The sequence below is a fragment of the Xiphophorus maculatus genome, chromosome 1 (genome assembly GCF_002775205.1).
Source record: "Xiphophorus maculatus strain JP 163 A chromosome 1, X_maculatus-5.0-male, whole genome shotgun sequence".
Lineage (NCBI taxonomy): Eukaryota > Metazoa > Chordata > Actinopteri > Cyprinodontiformes > Poeciliidae > Xiphophorus > Xiphophorus maculatus.
The window spans coordinates 22,486,211-22,510,576 of NC_036443.1; the positions used below are offsets into that span (position 1 = coordinate 22,486,211).

General features: G+C 36.9%; 1 protein-coding gene across 1 annotated transcript; it reads right to left on the reverse strand.

Moving 5' to 3' along the window:
- On the reverse strand, positions 1 to 17,948 carry LOC102221824 (glutaminase kidney isoform, mitochondrial). Its single transcript, XM_005801788.2, has 18 exons — positions 17,645 to 17,948; positions 14,636 to 14,723; positions 12,997 to 13,118; positions 9,905 to 10,034; positions 9,752 to 9,831; positions 9,486 to 9,649; positions 8,774 to 8,832; positions 7,072 to 7,104; positions 6,923 to 6,981; positions 6,777 to 6,843; positions 6,127 to 6,177; positions 5,199 to 5,375; positions 4,540 to 4,671; positions 4,365 to 4,457; positions 4,196 to 4,257; positions 3,749 to 3,825; positions 3,559 to 3,622; positions 1 to 3,463 (listed from the first exon to the last, which is right to left on the reverse strand). Exons 1-18 carry the CDS (start codon positions 17,839 to 17,841, stop codon positions 3,313 to 3,315), a joined length of 1,806 nt encoding a protein of 601 aa, XP_005801845.1. The 5' UTR covers positions 17,842 to 17,948; the 3' UTR covers positions 1 to 3,312.
- Positions 17,949 to 24,366: the final 6,418 nt, after the last annotated feature.

The window sequence follows — 24,366 nt, forward strand, 5'->3', positions numbered from 1 at the left end:
ACATTTTTCTTTTTATTTACAGGTAAATATTTAAAGTGAACTGAAGATTTGTACAGAAGTTTTGCTGAGTGTAAAACCTAAACTTAGAAAAAAAAACACTTTTAGATATATTAGTTGAGTATATTACATTTTTATCTTATTTTAAATTTACATGTAGGGTGTGTTTGATATTTTCCTTAAAAGTAAAAACATGTTTAAACCTTATTTTGAGAAACTCCATTGACTTTACTCATGTTTCCAAACTTGTAGATTGTAAGTAATAATGATAAATTTAAACGTAAACAAAAAATACAGTCAGGATACACCAACTACTAGCTTAACATGTTGACATCGCAACAGAATTAACTGATGGTAATGGGAAAAATAAACCAATCAATGTTTAAAGTTTTATGACGAGTGAAATGTAAAGGTTATGAAGCTCGAAATTGAAAACATAAAAAGTCATCTAAGTGTGGGGCTTAAACACTTTAAAACTTTTCTGTTACTTTTAGTAAGACATTTTTATGGAGAAGCACCGATCAGGCTTTTTCTGGTCGATTCCGTTTTTTTGGTTATCTTTGATGCCCTCTTGTCAAATATTTAACAGAATTTAACATATTCTGATCAGTTCTTGTATGACACATAAAACCTGCAAGAAATCATTTTACATTTCATAAAGGTAGCCATTTTGAACACAAACAAACATGGAAGAAATTATGGAACAATTGCTATTTATGCCTGGAGTCGATATGTCGATATTTAACTTTTTATATGACTTATATTCAATTCTAAAATGTATCTAACTGTTTCCTGTTAGATGATGTGTTTGTAGTACAAAAATATTGAACATATTTAGATTTAATGATCAAGGAGATATCGACTGATTCCAGTCTTTTGATTGGTGCATCTCTGCATGCAGTGGATCTCAAATATACACAAACAGGTTTTAAATTAAAAAGAATAAGACCAGTATAAATTATTTAGAAACTATTTTTCAATTTTCATTTCAATTCAGTTGACAAACAAATTTGTAAGCAGAAATATAGCAAAGCTAAAGAGTATTATAACCTGGTTGCATAACTGCATATCTGCTATATTTACTGTAAGTTTAGTTGATAAAATAAGTTTGCTAAACAGAATCCTGATTTGTCCTTCCAAATTTCTGAAAAACTGCGCGGGAAAAAGTGTTTCGAATGTGGAACATGGTGTTGGCAGCATGATGCTCTGGGATTATAATTCTTCTGATGGAGCAAGGCTTTTTTTTCAAGATGGAGGAGATTGTGTGCTGTTCCAAATACTCAGTTTTAGCTCATTAAGGTTTCTGCTAAATGGCTGAAAATGAAACAGGACATTTTTTTGGGATCTCTCTACATAAGAGAGAATGTGGACTCGAATGGTTCAACCAGAAAAAAAAGTAAATTTAAAATTTGCTGACCGATATTCCAGTACTGTTGTTTCAGTAAAGTATTATTTTAAAAGTGTACACTCTTATGCTTCCAGGTTATTGAACTTTTTTAATCTTTTTCTTAAATTTATTGGTTTGTCAGTTGAATTATTCAAAAACTGTTATAATAAAGGTGGACATTTAAAAATATATAAATATGGGGTCTTATTTTTTTTAGGCATTAAAACCTAATAGGAAACTATATATCTTGGCTATCAATGCAACTGGTTGGTTTAATTATCTGTAGCCGCAGTATTGGCCCTGAGTCCCACAATTATTACCGCCTAATAAAAAAAATTAAAAAAATTAACATGAAGGTTTATACAGTCTTTATAAATCCTAAACACCATAGTGAGCATGTGCATATCAATAAAGAACAAAACAAAACCCAGCTGGTAGGGAGCATACTGAAGTGCATATTATTTTCCCAACAAAACAGTCCCAGTAGCTTTCAGGCTCCTTTTAAATAAATCTCTAATGACACATTGAAGTTTAATCCCCAGAGTAGTTTAATTAAGGCCCTGTTCACACTGGATGAATCCCCTCTATTATTTTAATTACCTGTTAGAAGCTGCTTGGATTGCTGCAAATGAGGAAAACCTCCTTCAGTGTGAAAGCAATCATGACACGGCTACATCTAGCAGTCGCCAGACAGATCTTAGTGCTATTTTCTGCTTCTCTGATTGGCTCTCCTGCAGTGTCGGCGTGGTCTGGAGATCAGCAGCACATTCACATGTTGATCATCTCACCATCTACACATCTAGACTTTCAGCAGTGCCCTCTAACTGCGGTGTCCAGTTCTGGTCCTTGGAGGCCTGTTGTCCTGCTGCAACTTATTCGAAATGAACAAATAACCTCTTCAGCCTGCCATCAAGCACTGTGTGGTTCCTGGTAACTGTTCATTTGAGTCAGGTGTGTTGAAATAGGAAAATATCTGAAACATGTAGGAGGCCTGCACTTGAGGACAGACACTGGACACCACAGCCCTGTAAGATCACACCAAAATATTACTCTATCACTATGCTACAGGCACGGCTATTTCTTCTGCTGCATAACCTTTACAGGATGTACACAATTTCTCCCACTCTCTCTCTACTTATATATATATATATATATATATCCTTGAGAGGAGGTGGAATCATGCAGACTCCATAATGTAGTTATGGAGTTACAGTTTGGATCGCAGCAAACAGGAAATCCAGGAGTGTGTTCAAACTGCTGTCGACATGTTTCAGTCTCCCAGCAACCAGCACATCCAAGCTCAGACACAATTTGGAGGCGTGTGCACTTCTTTTTCACAGGGATTCTTTCTCATGCATGCCACTGCTTCTGATGCTTCCTTTGTTAAACTGGCTATAGTATGATGCAAATATGCTGCTGAGATGACAATAAATCACCATTAATGTTCTACGTGGGCTTTGTGTGAACTAACAGTAATGGGAAGCTTTGACTCCAGAACCATTTTCCAGTACCCTGCTGAGTTTCACCACTCTGGCTAAAGTCGTACAGTGATCTCACTCTAGTGTGAAGGGGGCCAAAGAAAAACACACATTTTAAGATATAAAACTTAAATAGCACAATTTTTAAATATTTACATCTCAGTAACATTTCTCAATCAAATTTTTGTACAAAACAAGAATATTACTACCCAAAAAATGAATGTAGGTTAGTAGTAATTGATTATTGATGTAGTTATGTAGTATGTTTTTTTACTACACTTTTATAGCCTTTGGTTGGAAAATGTAAAAATGTCAGACTTTTCAGAAGGCATGTTCCCTTAAAAAGAGAATAAAGACAAACATTCATCAGTTCTCCCAATTACCTTCTGTCCTGTGATTCTTTCCCGCTGTGCAGCAGAAGGTTTCAATCCAAACTTTCATGAATATTTCTTAAACAGAGTTCTTCATCGTGTCCAGAGCGGGGTTCTGCTCCTCTGTGCGGCTGGACGAGTCTTTGTACTCATGTTGGTACTTTTGCAGGACTGAAACAACAACATCATGGCCAAACTGCATGGCGTCATCAAGGGGTGTGTTGCCCCATCTGATAGACGACAGTGTGAAATGGACAAGGATGGGCTGTTATAGTTAGTAAAATGAGTTAGTATCAGATGAATGGTGGCAACCCCCTCCCCCTACCTGTCCTTAATGTACGGATTCAGTTTACATATTCGTGTCAGGAACGTTACAGCGTCCGCGTGGCCTAGGAGGAAAATGAGCATGAACAAAAACCACGCAGCATTTGAAATGCCATATTTCATTGAGTTTTATATAAATGCCAAACCCGACACAATTTAAGGATGATCGAAGTAATCATGCAAAGTGTTACCTCCGGCAGCAGCGATGTGGAGAGCGGTGCGAGAGTCATAATCCCTCTGCTCCATGTCAACAGCTGACAGCGCGAACCTGGGGGAGAGACGGAGACGGAGGAGGTACGAATAAAGAAATATTGCTGTAAATGAAGGGAGAGAGAGATGTTTGCTGTGTGGAGGTAAGCTATAAGGACAAAAGGTGTGTATATACAAACATTATATATTAAAACAATTACAGCAAAGGTATGCTATTCAGAATAACATTAAAATTTAAATCAATTTAAAGTTTCATGATCCCTAGCAGCTGCTTTACAACTTACAGTATGTTATACTGTATATTGAGTATCTTTAATGGGAAAAAAAATACTGACAATGATTTGACTAAAATAATTTCACAGTTTTTTTTCAGCAGTATTTTATTTTGATCCTAGTGCTGGAGAAAGAAAATGTTTATTTCTACTGACCTCCTCAAAGCACAGACGTCACCGCTGTACGCGGCAAACATCAGATTAACGACTGACTTGTTCTGAAGGAAAACATGAAGAAAATTAAAGTTTATAAATTCTTACAAACGCAGTCTCATGGTTAAAAAAAAACAGGCAGATTGTAGGTCTTTTGTGGCACTAAACTCACTGGATCGTCGTCCGTCTGTCTCCTCGGGTCGTGTTTCTTGGTGAAATGCCTCAGGTTGTCATAATTATGGAAGTTGAAGTAAGAAACAAGCTCCTTTTGGATCAAATTATTGTTGTTTAATAATCTATGGTTATATCTGAAATATATTTGTCTGGATAAGAAATAAGCAGCCTACTTGACAGAAGTGAATTCCTCTGACGCTGTTTCCGAGCCGATCCAGCGGCGGGGACCAACACAGCATGCCCATAACGTTGGGAACCACCAGCAGAACAGCCCCTGAAACGCCAGATTTGGCAGGCACCCCCACCTAAGCCAGGAGAACAAAAATCAATACCGGAACCTGAATAATTTATTCTGAAGACAACAATCCATTGAAATATGAAATAGTCATTTCGCTTCTCTGCCTAATTGAAATATTTTCAGCTTTGGTCTTTTTGTTCCAGGATTCTTTTACAGCAAAAAATGTAAGTTCTTTTCTTTAATTATTTTTGTTTGAAATGTGTTGTGACTGAATAAATATCTAAAAGAAGGATGACGCTCATGGTTTTTTAAATTTTTATCAAGAATATACTACAAGCCCCAAAAAAGAATTTGAAAATTATTTGAAATATTGTGTAGAATAAAATAGCCGGAACAAAAATATCTAATTTCACTAAATTTTTTATGATTATTTACCTCCATAATTAATTAAACAATTGAGAAAATAAACTGATTTGTTGACTGGGAAAGCAAAGGTATGTTTATGAGTACAAAATGGAAAAAAAGAGACCAAACATTCTGGTTCTAACCTACAGTCATCGAAATTCTTTGCTAAATACAAACTAAGACACTTACATGGAAAGCAAATTGCCCAGAAAAGTCGTACATCCCGCAGGAATGCATCAGACTCAACGTGTTGCGAACGGCTTCAGCACTTAGCACACGATCGCCCGTGATTGGACAAATGCCTCCATTGGCCAGTGTGGCAGCCATGACACTTCCAGACTCACAGGTCACCTCAATGGAGCACAACTGGAATGGAGAGACAGACACAGATTTCCTGAGAAATATTCTCAGATTTTTACTAAATGCCTCCCATGCAGGCAGGTGGTTGTTATGAAAGAGTAACAGAAACCAACAAATGACCAACATTTCTCCTTAAAAAAGAGCCTCTAAGTTTGTAACAAACAATAAAAATGGACACAGAGATAAATAGCATTATTTTCTACAGGTACCTACAAACTTGAACCAATGATTTTACTGACTGAAAATATTTTGAGAACTTGACAGCAAAACAAACAAAAGAAAATATGTAGGATCGTATTTATGTGTAGGTTCTGAGTCAAGATCTCAAAAAAACAAAACAATGATGGGTAAAATCTTTTAGATGTGCAACGTTGAAAATAGAAATTAAAAGCAAATCACATTTTACTGTAAATTAAGAAGTAGTTTATTGTTTAAAAAATGTGTTTCTTTATATTTTAATAATTGAATAATGATTAATTAATTCTTTGTAGAGTAATTTTTAAAAATAAAAACTTTAAAACTGATTCCCACATATTGGAAAAATGTCAGATTTCTTAAGCCACGTCAATAACATTTAGTAATTTTGTATAAATTTAATATACACATCATGAATCCTAAAAGAAATACCTTTTTTTAAATCAGGTTCAGTGAATCAGAGAACAAAGGTTATTTTTCTATACATATTTTTCTGGAAGCAAAACTTCTCCATCAATACTTTGCCCTCTGAAAAAACCGGTGAAATACTATAAATAGTTACCTGGAAGTAGAAGTCAAGGGCTCCGATCATATCTGCCCTGTCAGGGAAGCACTGCAAGAATAACAATCAGAGTTAGCACACCCTCAACTATAAGCAGCGCCTTATATATGTATTAACACCCAGGGAAAAGACGTATACAAAAGCCTATAAATTAATAGTTGTAATTTGGATTTGGTAAGTTCAACTCTCCACTTTGTAGCAATTCTTTAACAATCAGCTTTTGGGACTCTAATGCTCTGACTGCAGATATGAGCAAATTTAGGTTAGTAGCTGTTTTTTTAAAAAAAAATTTCTCACTTGTAAAGAAAGAAAAACTGTGTTTTTATTTTTTGCTTTTTTAAGTTTGACGACTGGCTGGAGGAATAATTAGCCTGTTCTTCGTGGCATATTTATAGTTCAAGAAAACAGAAACTAATGGACTACAACTATTAAATTATATTTAAAATTACATAGATCATAGAACCTTCAGTTAAATATGTCTTTTCAAACCTTATATGATACCAATAGTGTGGCATAACTTGTTTATAAAAACTGTCATTTTTTTCTAAAATTGGATCAATTAATATGCAAATTAAAACACTGATTTAAGTTTTTTTCTTCACCAGAAGAAAGAAGAAAAGACTATCAGATACAAAAATAAACACACAAACCTTTTTTTCTTTCAGGTAATAACCAATTGCATAGTTTCTATCTCCAGTCTCTCTCTCTGACTGGAAACTGTAAGAATACAACAGGTATGAAAAACTGCATTTGATTAAAAACATCAGAAAACAACCAGTTTGTTTTTTTTTCTTACGTCGCATTGCTGAATCCCACATACTCTGTACCAGCCATACTTTTCAAGAACTCCATCACCTGTGGAAACATATTTAGAGCGCGCTCAGTCGGAAACCCAATTCAGAAAGATGAGTTTGAAAGAACTGAAGCTGAAAAGCATTTACTCACATAGTCAAACCTCTCCGCTTTATTTGAATGCGGCTAAAAAAAAACAGAAGAAAGAAAATATTTAACTAGGAGGAGCTTTACAGGGCTTCACCAGGATCCTACAGATGGCAGTGTTTCAGTGCTGCAGCTCATATTTGACAGCATGCTTGGTTGGATGGGTGTTGTGCAACGGATAAATGTCGCTGATGAGTGTGTCACTCCATGTGGCGATGTGCTCAGTTTGGCCCGGCGGCTGTTTTATGGCTGTGCTTGAATTTCACACACCACTAGTAGGATCAGTAGCAGGTCATGGATTTGTCAAGAAGGAGCAGGATTCATATTTAGAGACTCAAATAATCATGGAGGAGTTTAAAAAAAAGGAGCATTTATCAGTTTTGTCCTTTGACCTTTTTATTTTTGTTGTTGTAGGTGTAGAGGCATTTGACCCAGTAAAGACTAAAAAAACACAGATAAAACCATGTTTGCTTAAACACTTTTACGCACATGGTAATGTACCCTCCGCCTCAGCAGCTGTGATTGGTTAGACGCAAACCGGGTTTCTCCCTCAAAATGACCTTTGCATTAGTCAGCTGGGAAACTTTGAAAAGTCTCCACAGAGGAAACGTGACCATATATGGCTAAAATACTGCAACGCATGTTCACATCAGGTGCTATGACCATAATGCAGCTGCCACAGGGAAGGCTTAGGATTTAGCCTCTGAACTGACACAAAGTAATTTTGATTCTCAAGCCACACTGAAATTTAATTTCAGTAAATAACAAAAGAAAAAAAAAACTACTAACAAGGAAATTATTATTCAATTTCTTAAAACAAATTGATAACAGTGACACCTTTCAGAACAATGTGATTATGTAGACCTATAAGCACAAAGCTCTTGAAAGCTCATAAATATCATCAGGAGTATAACTGTATGAGAGAATAAGATGTGCTGCTGCTAAGAGCCTGAGGCCTGAGTTTAATCTCATGATGTTAGACATGACCAGCTGCTTACTGGAAGTTCTCGCTTTGCTTCCCTCTGACACCCGCATTGCTACTAGTCAATTGTTTCATATTATATTGTAAAGTGTCAGCATCTGCATATTCACAATACCAATTAGATCAGAGCTGATTCTAATATATACGGCACGCTAATGGCTCTTGACTCTTGTTTATGTTTAAAATGAGAACAGCCTGATATTTTGAGCATCAAGCAGGTGTTATAAGGCATTTTTCAAGGCTTCTAGAGTCCAAATCTCTAAAGATTTACTAAATCAACTATTTCTGTGTTGAATAGTCACATCTCTTAAGCTAGCCTGAGACAGCTGAGGTTTTGTTGAAGCTTTTAGGAATGTTTACAAATTTGCATCCCTTCGTGGATGCATTTGGGGATCAGATATTTTATGTGCATCACATAACACCGACTTCTTTGTCAGATATTTTAAATCTTCAGTAACTTAGTGTTATTAGTCTGAATGCAGTTTATTACTTTTAGCCTAATCCTTTCCCTTCTCTCGATTCATATTTTATACACAGTACTAATATTTAGCTTTATGTATTTCATTAATTTACTCATTCAAAAAAAGTTATTTTTCCTAAGAATCCTATTTAGCTCTTGTGACAAATAAAAGAAAAAAAGTAGACAATTTAATGCAGTTTTGATATGTATTAATACTGTATATCTTTGATCATTCTTTGAAAAATATAGAAATAGTAAGGCTTTACCTTGATCAAAGAACTAATGACGATAGCTCCAGCATTCACCATGGGGTTGTGTGGTTTATCTGCCCAGAAGCAAAACAAAAACACTCAGTGACAATGATTAGGAGGTCAATTTTATGTGGGGAACTTGTAGGAGCCATTAGGCTATAAACCAAATTAAAAAACCAATGGCAAAAAAAAATGTGATAAAATGGTAATCAATTACAGTAGAATACCATTCTAACTCTTTTCTGTTAATATTTTTTTTTTATTTTTATTCCCAATTTGTGGCAGAAAACAAACATATAGCTTCTGGCAGGTCAGTTCTGGACTTACTTAAACAAACAGTTTAAGGATCTACTTAGTTTATCTCTTCTGTCAATCTTACCAATCAATATCTGCGGTCAGAACTAGTTACTTAGTGGTCGTTTGGTCTGTCTTTGGGTTCATAACTCAATTTTGTTTGATTTGTGTGACATTTCACAAGGAGAAATTGTATTGAAAAATGACTACATGACCACCGCACCAATCCAAAAACAACAGAGCAGCTACTTCAGACACAAGGACAAATACAAACAACTGGGAGGACTTTTGTCTGTGGAGACAGACGTTCTGCTGAGTTAATAACAAAGTGGATTTGAGCACATCCAAAGGCGATACAACAGTCAATAAAGGCGGATATTTGTATTGTTTTGCATTGAGAAGGCGACTGGAGTTGATAACATAAATTGCTTGCCTTCTTCATTTAGTGACAGTTTGTTGAACTTGAAGCCACTGGGCTCCTTGCCCACAAAGCGGTGAACATGTTCAGTGCCATGCTCATGCACAGAGATGGCGTACTCGAGTGGCTTCACACATGACTGCAGGCAGAAGGGAATCTTGGTGTCGCCCACTGAGTATCTGCAAGCAGAAAGGTCACAATGGAGAAGCGCAAACAAGAGAAGTCTTATTAAGGCTGCACACACAAAGAGCAGAGCACGTCCAAGACCGGTGCTGTGTTACCTCTGACCGTCGGTGCTGCAAACAGATACGCCCCAAAGATCCGGACTGAACTTAGCCAGCTGAGGAATGTAATCGGCTACCTGAGGAAATGAAACCCATGAAATCACACGACAATGACTAAGCAAATGCTGAGCCTGAGCAACTCTTACTTACATGCCCTCCTCTTTGCTGTTGTGCATTCTCAAACATCCTGTTGATCTGGTGGGTGAAATCCTCAAAGTCAGGGATGATGAAGTTTTTTCTGAAAGCCTTTGTCAGCAACATGATGTTGTTGCCGACACACCTGCAGACAGAAGGTGGAGAATTTAAAAAATGTAAAAACATTTTTTAAGTCGGATTCTCTTTTCTCCATACATAGAAAATGAGACAGGCACTTGGTGGTTTCTTAGAAACCTGTGAAAAAGTAATGAGATTTTGCAAACGTTTTTAATCAACTCATGTAATTTTTTATTTAATAAGAAAACATAAAAAACAAGACAAATTGTCAAATAAGCTTTGTTTTCTAGTATATATTATCAGATTTTAATTGCTATCATTTCATTACTCCATTTTTTTAGATTGAACAACATTCCAGTGGCAAAGGGTGGAGAACGTCATTGGTTCAAGTATAAAAACATACCTATTTGTCTATTGCAGGTTGCAACACAATATGATGCCTGAACTGAAATACCTCTCAAATATGTTCAAAAAGCTTAAATATGATTTTTTTATTGAACCAACAGTATTCAACATCATTGAAAAATATTGCCTTTAATTTGACAATTTCAGTTCATTGGGGAAAGATTATGGAAATACAAATGTTTTTTTGTTTTTTTTTAACTAAAATCGACCACTTTTAGGGAACAGGACAAATGAAAGTCTTCTCTTAAGAAGAGAAAGCAACCCACAGCAACACAGATTCTAGAATGGATGGTAGGACATGAGGGCATTAGGTCAAAAGGAAAAACAGTGTGTCATGCCATATTATCCCAGGAAAACAGGAAGAACCTAACAAGTCTAAATTATATTACTGTCAGTGTTATGTCAGACAATACGTTTGGCAGTTGGATGTTCCCCCACCAAGTTTCCAAAATTGTTCAGTGTGAGTTTGTGGTTCTCCAACAAAAGATGAATTTATCTTAGGCTTTTACAAGGAGTAAATCCCTTACCGTTCCAGTTGTTTATTACAACCATCTTCATTCATAGGAAACACTTTTACATGAAGTCATACTTAGACATTACCTTAAGTCCCCCTAGTTGGTATTGTACAGAAGATGGTGGAGTCTCGAGTCAGAACCATTGTTATAATTGGTGAACAACGCGGTACGCTTTCAAGGAATGATAAGGGTATATTCTCCCTCAACTGGTGTAAACTAAAATATGCAGCCTTTGAGACCAGGTGATGTTAGTGAGGCTTTCAAAGTGAAAAGAGAGTGGGTTGCAGCTTGCATTATTTATGCTGGCCATTTCCAAAAACCAACAGATGATTTCTCTCTTTATTCCAGCAGAATATTTGTGCTAAAGCTCCCACAGTCTCTTTATTTTAGAAAACAAGCAGAAACATTACGACTGATTCATTTAGCCAGACATAGCAATGTGCCGCTGCAGAACAGAAGATGAGTCTGAGAATTACACCTCAGTTAGGAAATTATAGAATTAGGAAAGCAGGGAGTGTGGTGCCTTTGAGCCTACTAATGTAGCTGGCAGTCTGGAGCTCGACCAGAATGATGCCCTTTCATTAGCAGACTCAGAGACCTCACTACTTCCCTCCGAGCTCCTCTGCTTTGGCTGCCAGGCATGCATGCATGCACATGAATTTGCTTCATAGCAGCTGTCAGCTATAAAACACCGGTGTCTGTCAGTCTCCAGGACTCAAATAGAGCTGACCACAAATCACCTTTCTTACGTAACAAAAACACATTAGAGTCCCTCAGTTTAATCTGACCCAACACCTTGTACTCATTTCTTATTTTTTCCATGCTAGTTTTAACTATTAATTGCACAGCATTGACACATCCAGAATGTTTGTTGGACTAAATGCATTCTGTCTCCTCTCTGCTTACAGTCTTATGAAAGTATTCCCACTCCTTGTTTTTTTTGTTGTTGTCATGTTCCAACTATACTTTTTAAGATTATACATGATACACCATTTGTGAATTGGGAGAAAATGATTCATGTTTTTCTTTTTCTTTTTTTCACACATGAAACCCAGAAAAATGAGACATGCATCAGTATTCACGCCCCCACTGAGTCAATATTTTGTAAAACCATCATTTGGGATCACACCTAGATGCTGCATCTAAAGACTAAATTTCTTCCCAGTCTGTAAAACAAATAGTGCAAACCCAGTCAGACTGGCAGCTGTGAACCGCAGTTTTCAAGTGTTGCCAGAGATTCTTAATTTTAATTAAGTGTGGACTTTGCCTGGGTCATTCTAACACATAAATGTGCTTTGACATAAAACATAAATTCTGGGTCCAGCTGTGTGATTAGGATAGTTGTTTGTAGACTTTAAATATGTTTTTTTCTTTCATGTGTTTAGCTACTTCTTTGCATCAACTCTGACTAGCTTCCATGTCCATGTTGAAGAGAAACCACATAATTTTACTGTAGGGATTGGATTTTCAAAGCAATATGCAGTGTTAATTTCTGCCACACATATGCATTTTGTTAATAGACCAACAAGTTCATTTTTCTGCCTCATCTTACCAGAGCACCACTTTCCATATGTTTGATGTAACCCCTCTATAGCTTGTGGCAAACTGCAAATGGGTTTTCTTCTTACATCTTTTCCATAAAGGGCAGATTTATTGAGCACACAGCTAATAGCTTTTACTGTTGACAGAAATTCCCACCTGATCTCCACTGGGTCTTTTGGCTTATTCTTTAATTAATCCTCTCCTCACTCAGCCAGTCAGAACAGATGGATGGGCTATGGTTTAAAACATGGTAAAACTTTTAAATATTGTTTTATAACCTTCAACTTCTCCACAAATTTCTCCCCGACTTTCTTCTAGCTGTGTTTGTTGATGCTTACTAACAAACATCCAAGACTTTCACAGAACAGCTGGGTTCATACTGAGATCAAATTACTCTAAGCTAATTATTTAGCTTAGAGTATTTAGCTTTAGGAGGTGGTGATTTTACTTAGAGGCATCAGAATAAAGCGGCAAAAACTTCCAATTTAAATTTTATGTACCCATGGAAGTTTTTGACCATGAATGACGCTTTTGAAAAACACTGCAACTGTCCAGAAGTATTCTCACCTTCTGAAAAGTTTTTTGTCCATCATGACTGGTCCCATGGAGTCAAGCGTAGACTGTCTCATCTGATGGATACAGTCCCGCAGCCGAGGGTCAGACGTTAACAAACCTGTTCTTCTCAAAGCCTGGAGACAGTGGAGAGAGGAATTTTAACAAATTTTTTTTTCAGAAGGGATAGTAGAAACGGTGATTAATGGTGGCTATTACTGTACGGACTCCGGAGTATTAAGTCGAAACTATGGGATTCTCCTGTCAGCTGCAGGAATCTTTGACATACACAGTTAGGGGATTTCAAAGGCACAGGTGTGCCTGCAAGGAAATGAGGAGGGCAGCAGAGCAGATAGTGGCTATCTCACTCCTGCTGCTGGTGTCACTGACAGACACTGCACAAAGCACATGGGTCTATTTTGGGGATACCATGTGTTCGACCCTCCTGACCAGAGAAGCTTGGCTCTTTTTTTTTTTTACTCATCATAGTTGACAAGCTCTTCAAAGTGTAAACAAACCTGACAAATGGCTGTTGCATTTGTTTGATTTCTGTGAAATTCTTAGCCTCAAGGCAGAAATAGTGAAGTTAGAACTCTGTGCAGGCTGTTCCTATGTTGTAGTTAGATTAGTGTGAGCTATCAACTTAAAACAAGATTGAATCGTTCCTATTAGGAGTGAGCAACTTAGTGGACCAATACTGATAAGTTAAAAATGACTATTATTATTTGATCCTGATGTCAACATTGATATATTGTGTGTCACTAGTTCTTATGCCTCTCTAATATTTAATTAAGCAATAGTGCATAATCTGCAAAACAGTATTATTTGCTTGAAAAAACTAACTTACAAATGTCCCAGTGTTGTTATTGTCAAACTACATACGTCCAAAGTAACATCGTATAGAAGTCACGAGGTTGGCTTTGTGTTCTCTTTTTTTCCATTGTTATTGTTAATCCAAAGAGTCTGAGCAGCTCTCTCACCATCCATCTTCTGCCTGAGTCGCCTCTACAAACACCTCCAGTGGTCTGTGGCATAACAAGCTGCCACCTGTGTTGACACATGGCTCCTAAACGCATGGCTGTTTTTAAAATGACTTAGTTGTTATAGACATCGTTTCACCAGATGTCTATTTTTCTATAACATAATTATCATAGGTTCTTATAGAAAACTGTCTATTTCCATCAGTGTAGTTGTTCATTATTTAAATATTTGCTTGGTATTTTGCCTTATGTGCCTTGATTAAGGCCTAGCAGGCTATTTAGCTATGGATACAGCATTTTAATTTGTTTGTTATATAGAAACTTAAGAATGACTTGAAAAATGTAACAGATAATATAATTAAAGCCCAGAGACTAAACATTCAGACGTGAAAAGCAGCTAGTTGCTTATGTTAATTCCCTGAATCTGCAGCATCACACCAAGTATATTTAGACTGAGTCCATAAGGTGGTTATAAACACCCTTTAAACCGTTCCTTCCAGCGAGCAGGAGACGCTTTGGATTCTTCTGGTGGGGTGTAATGTTTCTCACCAAGGTTAATCTAATAAAAGGTGTTCTCAGGAAACATAACAAGTCTGTGGCAGATTGCCTTTATGGACATGCTCACATGCGCGCTTCGGAAACTCAAATCAGCACTTGTTGATGCACTAACTCACAGAGATGAACTGAGAGATGGGGATCATCTCTTTCCCGTCGGTGATGGTGTAAAAAAGCAGGTCCTCTATGCTGGACATGAGCCGGCTTCTGTCAAAATAAAACAAAACACAACACAGTGTGTTGTGATTTTAAGGCTGGATGGATTCCAATGTATTAAGTCAAAACTGTGAGCAGAAGCTCAAAGTTTATGTCAACAACTACACTGGCAGTGAAGGTAATGGCACCTGGCCAGATATTGACCTCAGTCAAGGGCTGTGAAAGTGTGTTTATTAAAAAGGCATAAATATAATATAGGAATGAATATAAATGCTATGTTAATGAACTACCATTAAATCATCAATTAATCACAAAATATGAATGAAATTAAATAACATCAGACTTACGTAGCACCTTTCAACCCTCAAAGTGTTCTCAAAAACAATGAAATATTACAAATGAGAAGCTTAATGTGTAAACTGCTTTTTTTTTACCATTTAATATTCGAGCACAAATGTATTTGTTACATTATATCCACTCGTTACCCACTGTACTTAACATGCTGTTTTTTTTATTTATGAAATTAAAAAACTATTAAGACTTTTCTAGGCAGACTTAGATTTAAAATTATTATGAACAATAACCATTACCAAACAACAATAAAAGAGAACTTATTGTTTTAAATCAGAGAAAGCCGTAAGTGGTTAATCAATCGTTGTTATGACTTGTTATTAAAGCAATGGGCAAATACGTTATGTGTTGTTTTACTTCCCTTGAAATTTGTTAGCAGATTTTAATTAAGAACTGCTACACATTAAGACTTTCTTATTTTTCTTATTACTTGGTCCAACAATTAATAGTCAATTATCCATCCATCCATCCATCCATCCATCCATCCATCCATCCATCCATCCATCCATCCTTCCATTTTCTAACACCTTTGTCCCTAGTGGGGTGGGGAGGGGTGCTGGTACCTATCTCCAGCTAACGTTCCAGGCGAGAGGCAATAGCCAATTAATTATCTTTTAATATTATTTACATTTTCAGTGACTCCCTTTTTAATAGTGAAAGTTTATCGTCATAACTTGCTGTTTTTAACAGTTTGACTAACTTCTTTTCATAATGTGCTACTTGTCTTTTGTGGTTCACAAGTCAGTCTCTGTTCTCTGACTGAACATCCTAACGTGTGCACATCTAGTTGCTCGTCACAATGGTGTACACCGCTCAACGTACGCCGTGGTGACGTGTATCTTGCACCAATTATCTGTGCTGCCCTTAAATCATTTTTTCACCAAGACATCCTATCGTTTAGTAAAGATGGTGTTCATTTAATATTCACAAAGTTCTATTTGACAACCTCTTACTGAAATATGCAAGACATTATTTGAAAAAGTCAAACATTGATAGCAACATTGGCCGTTTTAATATCTGTTTATATCATTTGACTTGCATGATGAGTTAAATTATTCACAACATGTTCACGGCAGCAGACCCTTATTCAAATGGATTCTGGCATTTGAGCCCAGTGCTGATAAGCAGAATGAGCCCTCTTCTATTTAGGCTGGAGGACTTAGAGTTAGTGATTAAAATGGATTTTTAAATTTTCACTTGTCAGGCCAAAGGATAATTTTCCACTTTGGCTTGAATATCTTAAGTGGACTTGGATTAAGTTGAAGTGGCTGTTTTTCAAGAAGTTCTCCTTGTTGTCATTTCCGTTCCCTTTAAGAGTTTTTGGGTATATTACGTCTTTTTTGCTGGATGTTCAGTCTCTTTACCTGAATTTATTCTTTTCAATTTTAATCAATAATTTTTTTCTTAAACTATAAAAATAATTATTTGGCTCAATGTTTCACGGAGAGCCAAAACTGCTCTGGTCTATTACTTGGGAAGCTTTAATCATCCAAGGATGCTTTTTTTTGTTGCTTAAATTCATGTTATTGACTTGCTCCTCGCACCACTAAATCTAGGGAAAAAAGAGAACATTACTCCAGTCCTAAAGTCCTTACTGGCTCATTGTAGCTCAGAGAATACAATTTAACATACTTTTGTCTGGAAATAAATTATAGAATGGCTTAGCACCAAAATAATTTTTTTAGTAACTTTAAGCCTACTTTGCGTCCCCCATGTCAGAACCCCACATGGGGAAGTTCCACTAAAATGGAATAACTTCCATAAAACTGTAAAACACTGAGTTCCTTAAATTCAGTGCTAAAAACGCATTTGTTTAGACTTACTTTTTATTAATAATAACTGAAGCACTGACTTACATCAACTTTTCATTACAACTCTTTATTTTGCCACTGTAACCTGTCGTCAAGGAGACGACTAGCAAACATGGCGGACGAAGTCTTTCCTTAAATATAACTATATGCTGCTAGCCAAAATAAGCCAAAACCCGGTTGATAAAACATTTTTTCATCTAATTATGTTTTTATATAAATTTGTGTATCAATTGTTCCTACTGTGTCAGAACAGCCTACTTTTTATACGTTTTAAACAAGCTAGCGCAAGCACACCAAAATGGCAGCTGCTCATCTTGCAGCTGCAGTGTGTAATCTTTATATTATGTAAAATATGAATATATGTTTAAATGTTTGTCTCTTGTACAATATGAGATAGATAATCAATAAAAGAAGGAAACTCCTGGTCAGAAACAACTTTTCAGAGCCAGAAGGTCTTAGAGCTGTTCAATGGCGGAGAAACAATTTTCCGTTAAGTATCTTGGTGAGTTGCTTAGCAACCTCAAATCGACAACCGTTGGGGTTCTGTCATGCAAAAAAGTTGCATATTGGTATTTGGCACTTTATTAAATATAATGACTGGCAAGTATCAATACTGTTAAAATAAATAACGAATAAAGTTACAGCTATCACTACTGCTAGCAATAATATTAATAATTGAGAGATCCAGTTGAGCTCCAACAGCCAAATGGTACTTCAAGGAAGCAGAACATCACATTTTGAAACTAATAAATGTAAAGTTTATTGAACGACTGCTGATGAATACAATAGTTTCAAACGTTTGTGACCTACTTGCAGTGTCCTTGGTCCTCATCAGGGCCTTTCTGATGAGGATGAAAGGCTCTGTGGGATTGAATTGTTGCCGTCCAGAGAGGAACAGGTTGCTGACTCCTGGAGATGTCAGCTCCAAGTCTGGTGGAGATAACTGCATTTTTAAACAGCTGCAAGATTCCCGGGTTGGTCGTCCGCAGACTTTTCAGGCAATGCATTGTGATAGGTAGGGCTTTAGTTTCTCAACCCGCCTGCTGGTCTTGGTCGATAAATGTGAACGGTGGCCTTTTGGTTCTCGGAGCTTTAATAGCAGCTGCTGTCTCCCCGCGTGGCTCATGTACTGTTCAGGCTGTTACTAGGGGCGGAGCTGTAACTGGGGCAGGACTGAGCGGCTCATTAAACCGCACTGAAGTGAAGTTTGATAGGCTTCCAGGTACTGCTGCCACCGTCTTAGTTCAAGTTCGTGATTAGAAAACGGCAAAATAGGCCAACCACATCCTTTATTATGCTCTCGTAAGTGTCCGTCTTAAAGCTGTAGAATTTAACTTTTACAAAATAATATGTTTTCTACATATTTGTTATGTCGTACAATAAAAGACAGATACTCCATCTATTCCAGGGCTGTCAAACTCAGTTTAATTTTTGATCATATCAAAAATTTTAATGTTCTTAAAGGGCCAGTTGTGCCAGAAAACCAATGAAACTGCTAAAATATCAATAAATAGTTGTTCCTACACGATTTTGTGATCATTTTTGTGGGGGAGGGGTTTTGCAATCAAAATTACAGATTTTGTGGTGATAACTGGGAAATATTTGTAAGGATTTTTTATGATATTTGTGCTAATCTATTATGGTAAATTATTACTTCGATTACGGACTATATTTTGACATCAAGTAAGGCTGAGGCAGCAGTCACTTAAACTCAATGTCTTTGACCAATTTTGAAAAAGAATTGTAGTAAAATCAGAAACAAATATGAAGTTTTGTTGATTTTGTGTGAATTTAGCAGATTTGTGGAAAACTGGAAGGACTTATTGATGTAATTTGGAGTCTAGAGGGCCACATAAAAAGCTACGGTGGGTCAGATTTGGCCCCCGGGCCTTGAGTTTGACACGTGATTTATTCTATTGAAAACAATGAAACTCCTCTGCCTATGCCTCCTCCCAATTCTCCCAGTACTAGTAACTTCAGGAATACGACCAATCAGAGTAAGGAGGAGTGTTTTAACGCTGTCAATCACTTATCCTCATAAATATGGAAAAAAAAGGGTTATGTACTGTGGTTTTAACAATCTTCAGGAGGATAAGCCACAAAAGGTCATTAAAGCAGCTAGCCATTTGCAACTAATGGAAACTGAGTGGAAGGAAGAATATAATATAAAAAAGGGTGTGCAAGCAATAGGAAAAACCTTCACCTTAAGAACTGGAATACATTGAACAATACCCATTCAAGAATTAAGAGGACATTCACAAGACATTGAGATAGGGCTTTGAGAGCCATGAATTGCAAAAGTATACAGAAAATGAGCTACAGATGTTGTATGAGCATCAAGGTCAGATGTGTCTTAACTTTACTGATGGAAAACAAAGGAGTGGGCTGTTTTTAGATTAAAGTAAAATTTAAATTTCATGTCAATATAGCAGAGCCTAGAGGAAGCGTGGGGAAGCACAGAATCCAGGTTGTGTGGCTCCAGTGGGAATTTAACACGGTGATGGTGTTGAGTGAGTCATGTCATCTGCTGATGCTGTTTCACTGTGGTTTGTCAACTCCAAACTGAGGACAGGGCACAAGCCCACACTGTCAAAGCCATCACTACCTGCTTTAATTACCACGACCAAGAAACCCACGGCACTCAAACCCTATTTAGAATCGAAGAGAGGCATAATGAAGAAGAACTTGAAAAATACCAAACCCAATAATGAAGACCAGCTAAATGTCATTATTTAAACAACTTTGGCTTCCTTAACTTTTTAGCAGTGCCAAAGACTGATTACTAGCACTGTTGTAATGTAGCAATTTATGTAAAAGAAGGACTGATCATGTATTGATGAGTAGATATGCTAGATAGGACATGGACATACTTTAAAGTAAACTGATATTTCTGAGTTTTTAAAAAAAAATCATGTTTTACCGATCTTCTCCATTATTTTTATTTTCATAGAAATTGAATGTTGTCTTTTTTTATTAGCTACAAGCCATAATCATCTAAATTAACAGAAATAAACTTTATTAACTAAGATATACTATATGTAGGAGTTTTGCTTTTATAATTAAACTATTTGCTTCTCAAAGATACTCTACTTTACTTAGATGTACATGTACATTAATGTGGCCTTATTGGCTTACTCAGTTGTTATTACATATCCTTTATAAAAATGTTTGTTAGTTTTCTGAAACGATTCAATTACTCACATCTTTTTTACAACTGTTTTGTGGATTACATAATATATGCCATTCACATGTGTATTACAACAACCTTAGCCTGCTTATTTTAATAATAATATTCATGTTGATCATATTTAGAACTAAAACATATCTTTATTTTTGTTTTACATAGAAGTAACATTAAGAAGAATGATCACTTTAATATGATTTATTTGGATATATTTAATCAGTTATCTGTGAATATAATGATAAAACATATAAAATAACGCCAGGTATGTTTAATCAAGCTTGTGTTTGCATGAGCAGTCAAGTGTAACCTGTGAAATATTCCTATTGCTTTAAAATGGCGACACCCCATGGCGGCTTTCTGTCAATGATTTACTGACGTCTTTCTGTTTTGTCCTCTAGGTGGCGCACACTCTCTTCCCTAACTTTTCTAAGAACACAAGGATGTATTTAAGAGTCTTCCACTCTGCTACATATACAGTGGCTTAACAAATACGTTTTGTTTTTTTTCCTAAGGAGCCTATAGGAAATACATCTTAAATAAAACAAAAGTTATGCTAGTAGTTCATGCATATCAATGAAGGATCAAGAAACTAAGTTGTATTTGAAATGTTATATTATTGTGTCCTTTTCACACCGAGATATTTGTTTTCTTTTAATTTTCTGTTTTGTCTTTGTGTTCACCGTAATGATGTATTTTTCCAATTTGCTGTATTTTCTAAAATGTGCGCCACCTAGAGGACAAAACATAAAGACGTCAGTAATGTTGATTTTTTTGAAAATTATGTGTTTTTTTTTTTTGTTCTTTTTGTGTTTGCGTTGCATCTTTGTTCTTTGAGACGTTATTTTTCTCCTTTTTGTTTTCTTTCCAGCAACTTTAGGTTCTTACAAGAGTGCCCTACAACAACTTCCAATCTGCCATGCCCATGCTCAATTTCAGAGCATAAACATGCGTGGTTTCATGTCTGGTAGACTTTCCAGTGTCGCATTCCAGGCGGACCTTTGAAGGTGACACGATTTTATCTCCCAAATAAACAAGGGTTCTGACCGCCTTGTCTGCTTTGCCAGGCATGTGACTTCTCCTACGGGGTGCATGCTAACCCATGGCCTCTGCTCTACCGCTGCCGGTTGTAGCTTCTCTGTTTTCAGGAGAAAATGTTTTCCATTCCTTCGCCAATGAATGCCACCTTTGTCCCTTCAGCCTCCATCTTATGTGAGAAAGCCCCCCACCCCCCACCTTGCTGGACTCACCAAGCCTCCACAAACTTAACCTCTTCCCCCTCCACCTAACACAGGAAAGGAAGCATGCTGGTGCTGGTGCTTTCATTCAGACTCTGTAATCTGGAGGTCTGGATAAAGCCTTGGCTAAGAAGGCCTGTGTTGAGGTTGTTTATGATTGACAATTTAAGGCAATCATTTCTGAAATTATTAAAAAAAAACCTTTGGATCATATACAATACATACGTTTTATTACTGTAGTGAGTCAGACAGGTAGACAATGTGATGCAATGAACATGGTAGGAAATATCTTTTAGTTCTGGGGCATTTAAAGCAATAGCAAACACTTTCATTGTTCTGTTCACAACACTAATTATATTTAAATTTCAAAACTACTTAAGCGTGCTCACTTATTCATATCTCCCATCGCCAAGGGAGCATTCTGTTTGGTGTGTGGCACCTAGCTGCTTAAAACGTCCTAATTTAATCCAATTCTAGCTTCATTTAAACCTCAAACCGTCAACACGCTTGAGTGTCAAAGTCTTACATAATAATAAGAATCCAAAAGTGTTCCGTGTTTCCTAACAGAGTGACAGAGTTTGAATAGGAACAGATTAAATTGAATAACAGACTTATCACAAAGAGCAGAGATAGACAAATTGGAGTCAAGCTAAGTAAGAACTCTGCCAAATCTCTTGGAACAAAAATGTAAACGATCAGTAAGTTCTGCTTTTAAACAGTCTTGAACCAATCAGAAGTCATCCCTCAAATGTTCAGCTCCGAAGGCAAACATCCCACCTCTACTTGTATCTGTTTTTGTAGTAATTTATGGTTCATGGGAAAATGAGTCCTTATTTTAAAAGGGCTTCCTTCCTCCAGTTGCCTCAACGACCTCTGACCCCTAAACAAATAATGAACTCTGGACAAAAGCTGCACTGGTGACACCTGTCAGTGTTACATGTCTTGCAAGTTGCACTATTTACTGAGTATGCAACACCAAGCAGCCTCATTAAGTGCAACCACCTTTCTTGTCAGTTGTGAAAAATATATATTTTGTGTGTTTCTTATTTAGCTGAAACAACAACAACAACAAAGCCTCAAGTCTTACGCGTTAACCGCTGCACTTCTGCAGGTGAGTGCTCTTGTCACCTGAACACGGTGACTGTGTCCAAACCTGGACACCCTGTAGACCCCTGGAGCCTCTCTGAACCCGTACAGTACAGACATCACACACACACACACACACACACACCTCCTTCCAATCGTAGCCATCCCTTCATTTCCCCTTTCCTCCCCGCCTCCTCTATTTCATCCTCCTAGCTTCCACACCCTTCCTCACCCACCATCCCCCATCCTCACCGTTCAGCTATCCCACTGCCCTGCCATCTCGCAGCATTCCGAGGGCCGTGCACACAGAGGCCTATTGTGAGCACAGCGAGACGGCAGAAGGCAGTATACAGTCAGAGCAACAGAGAAAGCCGATGTGCGGAGATGAAATGGACTCGATATACTGACATGGATCTGCAGTGATGTTGTGCTGAAAGTTACTGGATGCTGTTGATGTGGCACAACTGAGCATTGGCAGAGAAAGTACTCAAAAGTACAAATAAACAGACAAAAATGCACTATAGTACCTTTTTACTTGAGTAAAAGTACCTAAATTACTGAAAGTAACAGTACTTGTTGGATGTATTTCCTAATGTAATCAACTAGAATATCATTACTGCCTGTGACACAGTTTAAACTGTGCATCAAAATTCAGGGATAACATGCAGAGTTAAATGCCGTTAAGCAAAGATAAGAAACAGGAATGATTATATATTTAAACGTTTTTATTTAACACAAAGCAAAACTAATGTGTTATTTGTATTTTAACTGCTGCAAATGCATTCAAATAAAAGTTACTTGCCTGAAAAAAGGGACAGTAGACCTTTTAGCTCTAGTTTTTCCATCACCTCAACTGTTTTTTTTTTTGTTTTTCTTACCCCTCCAGGGGGTCTTTTGTGGGCTCTAGTGTCCCTTATATGATAGTAGGCTGACAGGAAACGGGGAAGGAGAGGGGGGAAGACATGCGGCAAATGTCGTCGGGTCCGGGAGTCGAACCCGCGACGGCCGCGTCGAGGACTGAAGGCCTCCAAATACGGGTCGCGTTAACCGCTACGCCACCACGGCACGCCCCACCTCAACTGTTTAAAAATACTTCAAAGTTTTAAAGTGTTGAGCCACATGGAGTCGTTTATAGAACCAGATAATGTGAATTCGTCATTGGGTACCTTCAAACTAATAAATAAAAATAACACAATGTGGCATGAATGTAACATAACACAACACACTATAGAAAAGCATTGTAGTTGAAAGTATAGATACTTGATGTAAAATGTAGTGGAGTAAAAAGTCAGTAGTGCACGATTGAGTACAGATGCACAAAAAGATGTACTTAAGTACATCTTTTTACATCTTTGTACAGTAACAAAGTACTTGTACTTTGCCACCATTGCACCTGAGTGTGTTGTTCAGGTGGTTGCAACCCGTTTCTCATGTAATAACAAGTGTCAGCAAGTCTTTTAACACATTTATTACATCATGTTTGCCACCTGTATTCTAGCTCAACCAGATTATGTTATCGTTCTAATTTTTTATGCAAACCTACAGCAGGTTTTACTGAAGTCTGATTCCAATTATTCTAAACCTGAATTATTCTTGGTTATCTCCTAAATTAAAAGAGATTCTCACTAACCACATTTTTTAATCATATGACATTTTAGCTGTGACCTAAACTTGCAGCTCTGTATACAAAGTTTGAGCAATGTGTAACAGTGTGTGTCTGTGCCTGCTTAGTAACTATTAATTTAGCTGCTTTATTTATTACAGTAGTACAATCCTCATATTTGTTGTTCCCTAAATCCATCAGCAAGATAAGGATTTATTCAAATCAAATTCAAATAAATTTGCAATGTTTTCCTCAAGCAGTTGCTTTACCTGCTGTATGACAAATTGACTTCTTCATTGTTTAATAAGCTGGGGGTAAATTAAAACACATCCTAAATAAAATCAAAACCATTTGCTTTTTGTTGTTGACAGGGGTGGATATCAAATCACTAATCTCCTAAGTTTTGTTCCAAATGTAATTCCAA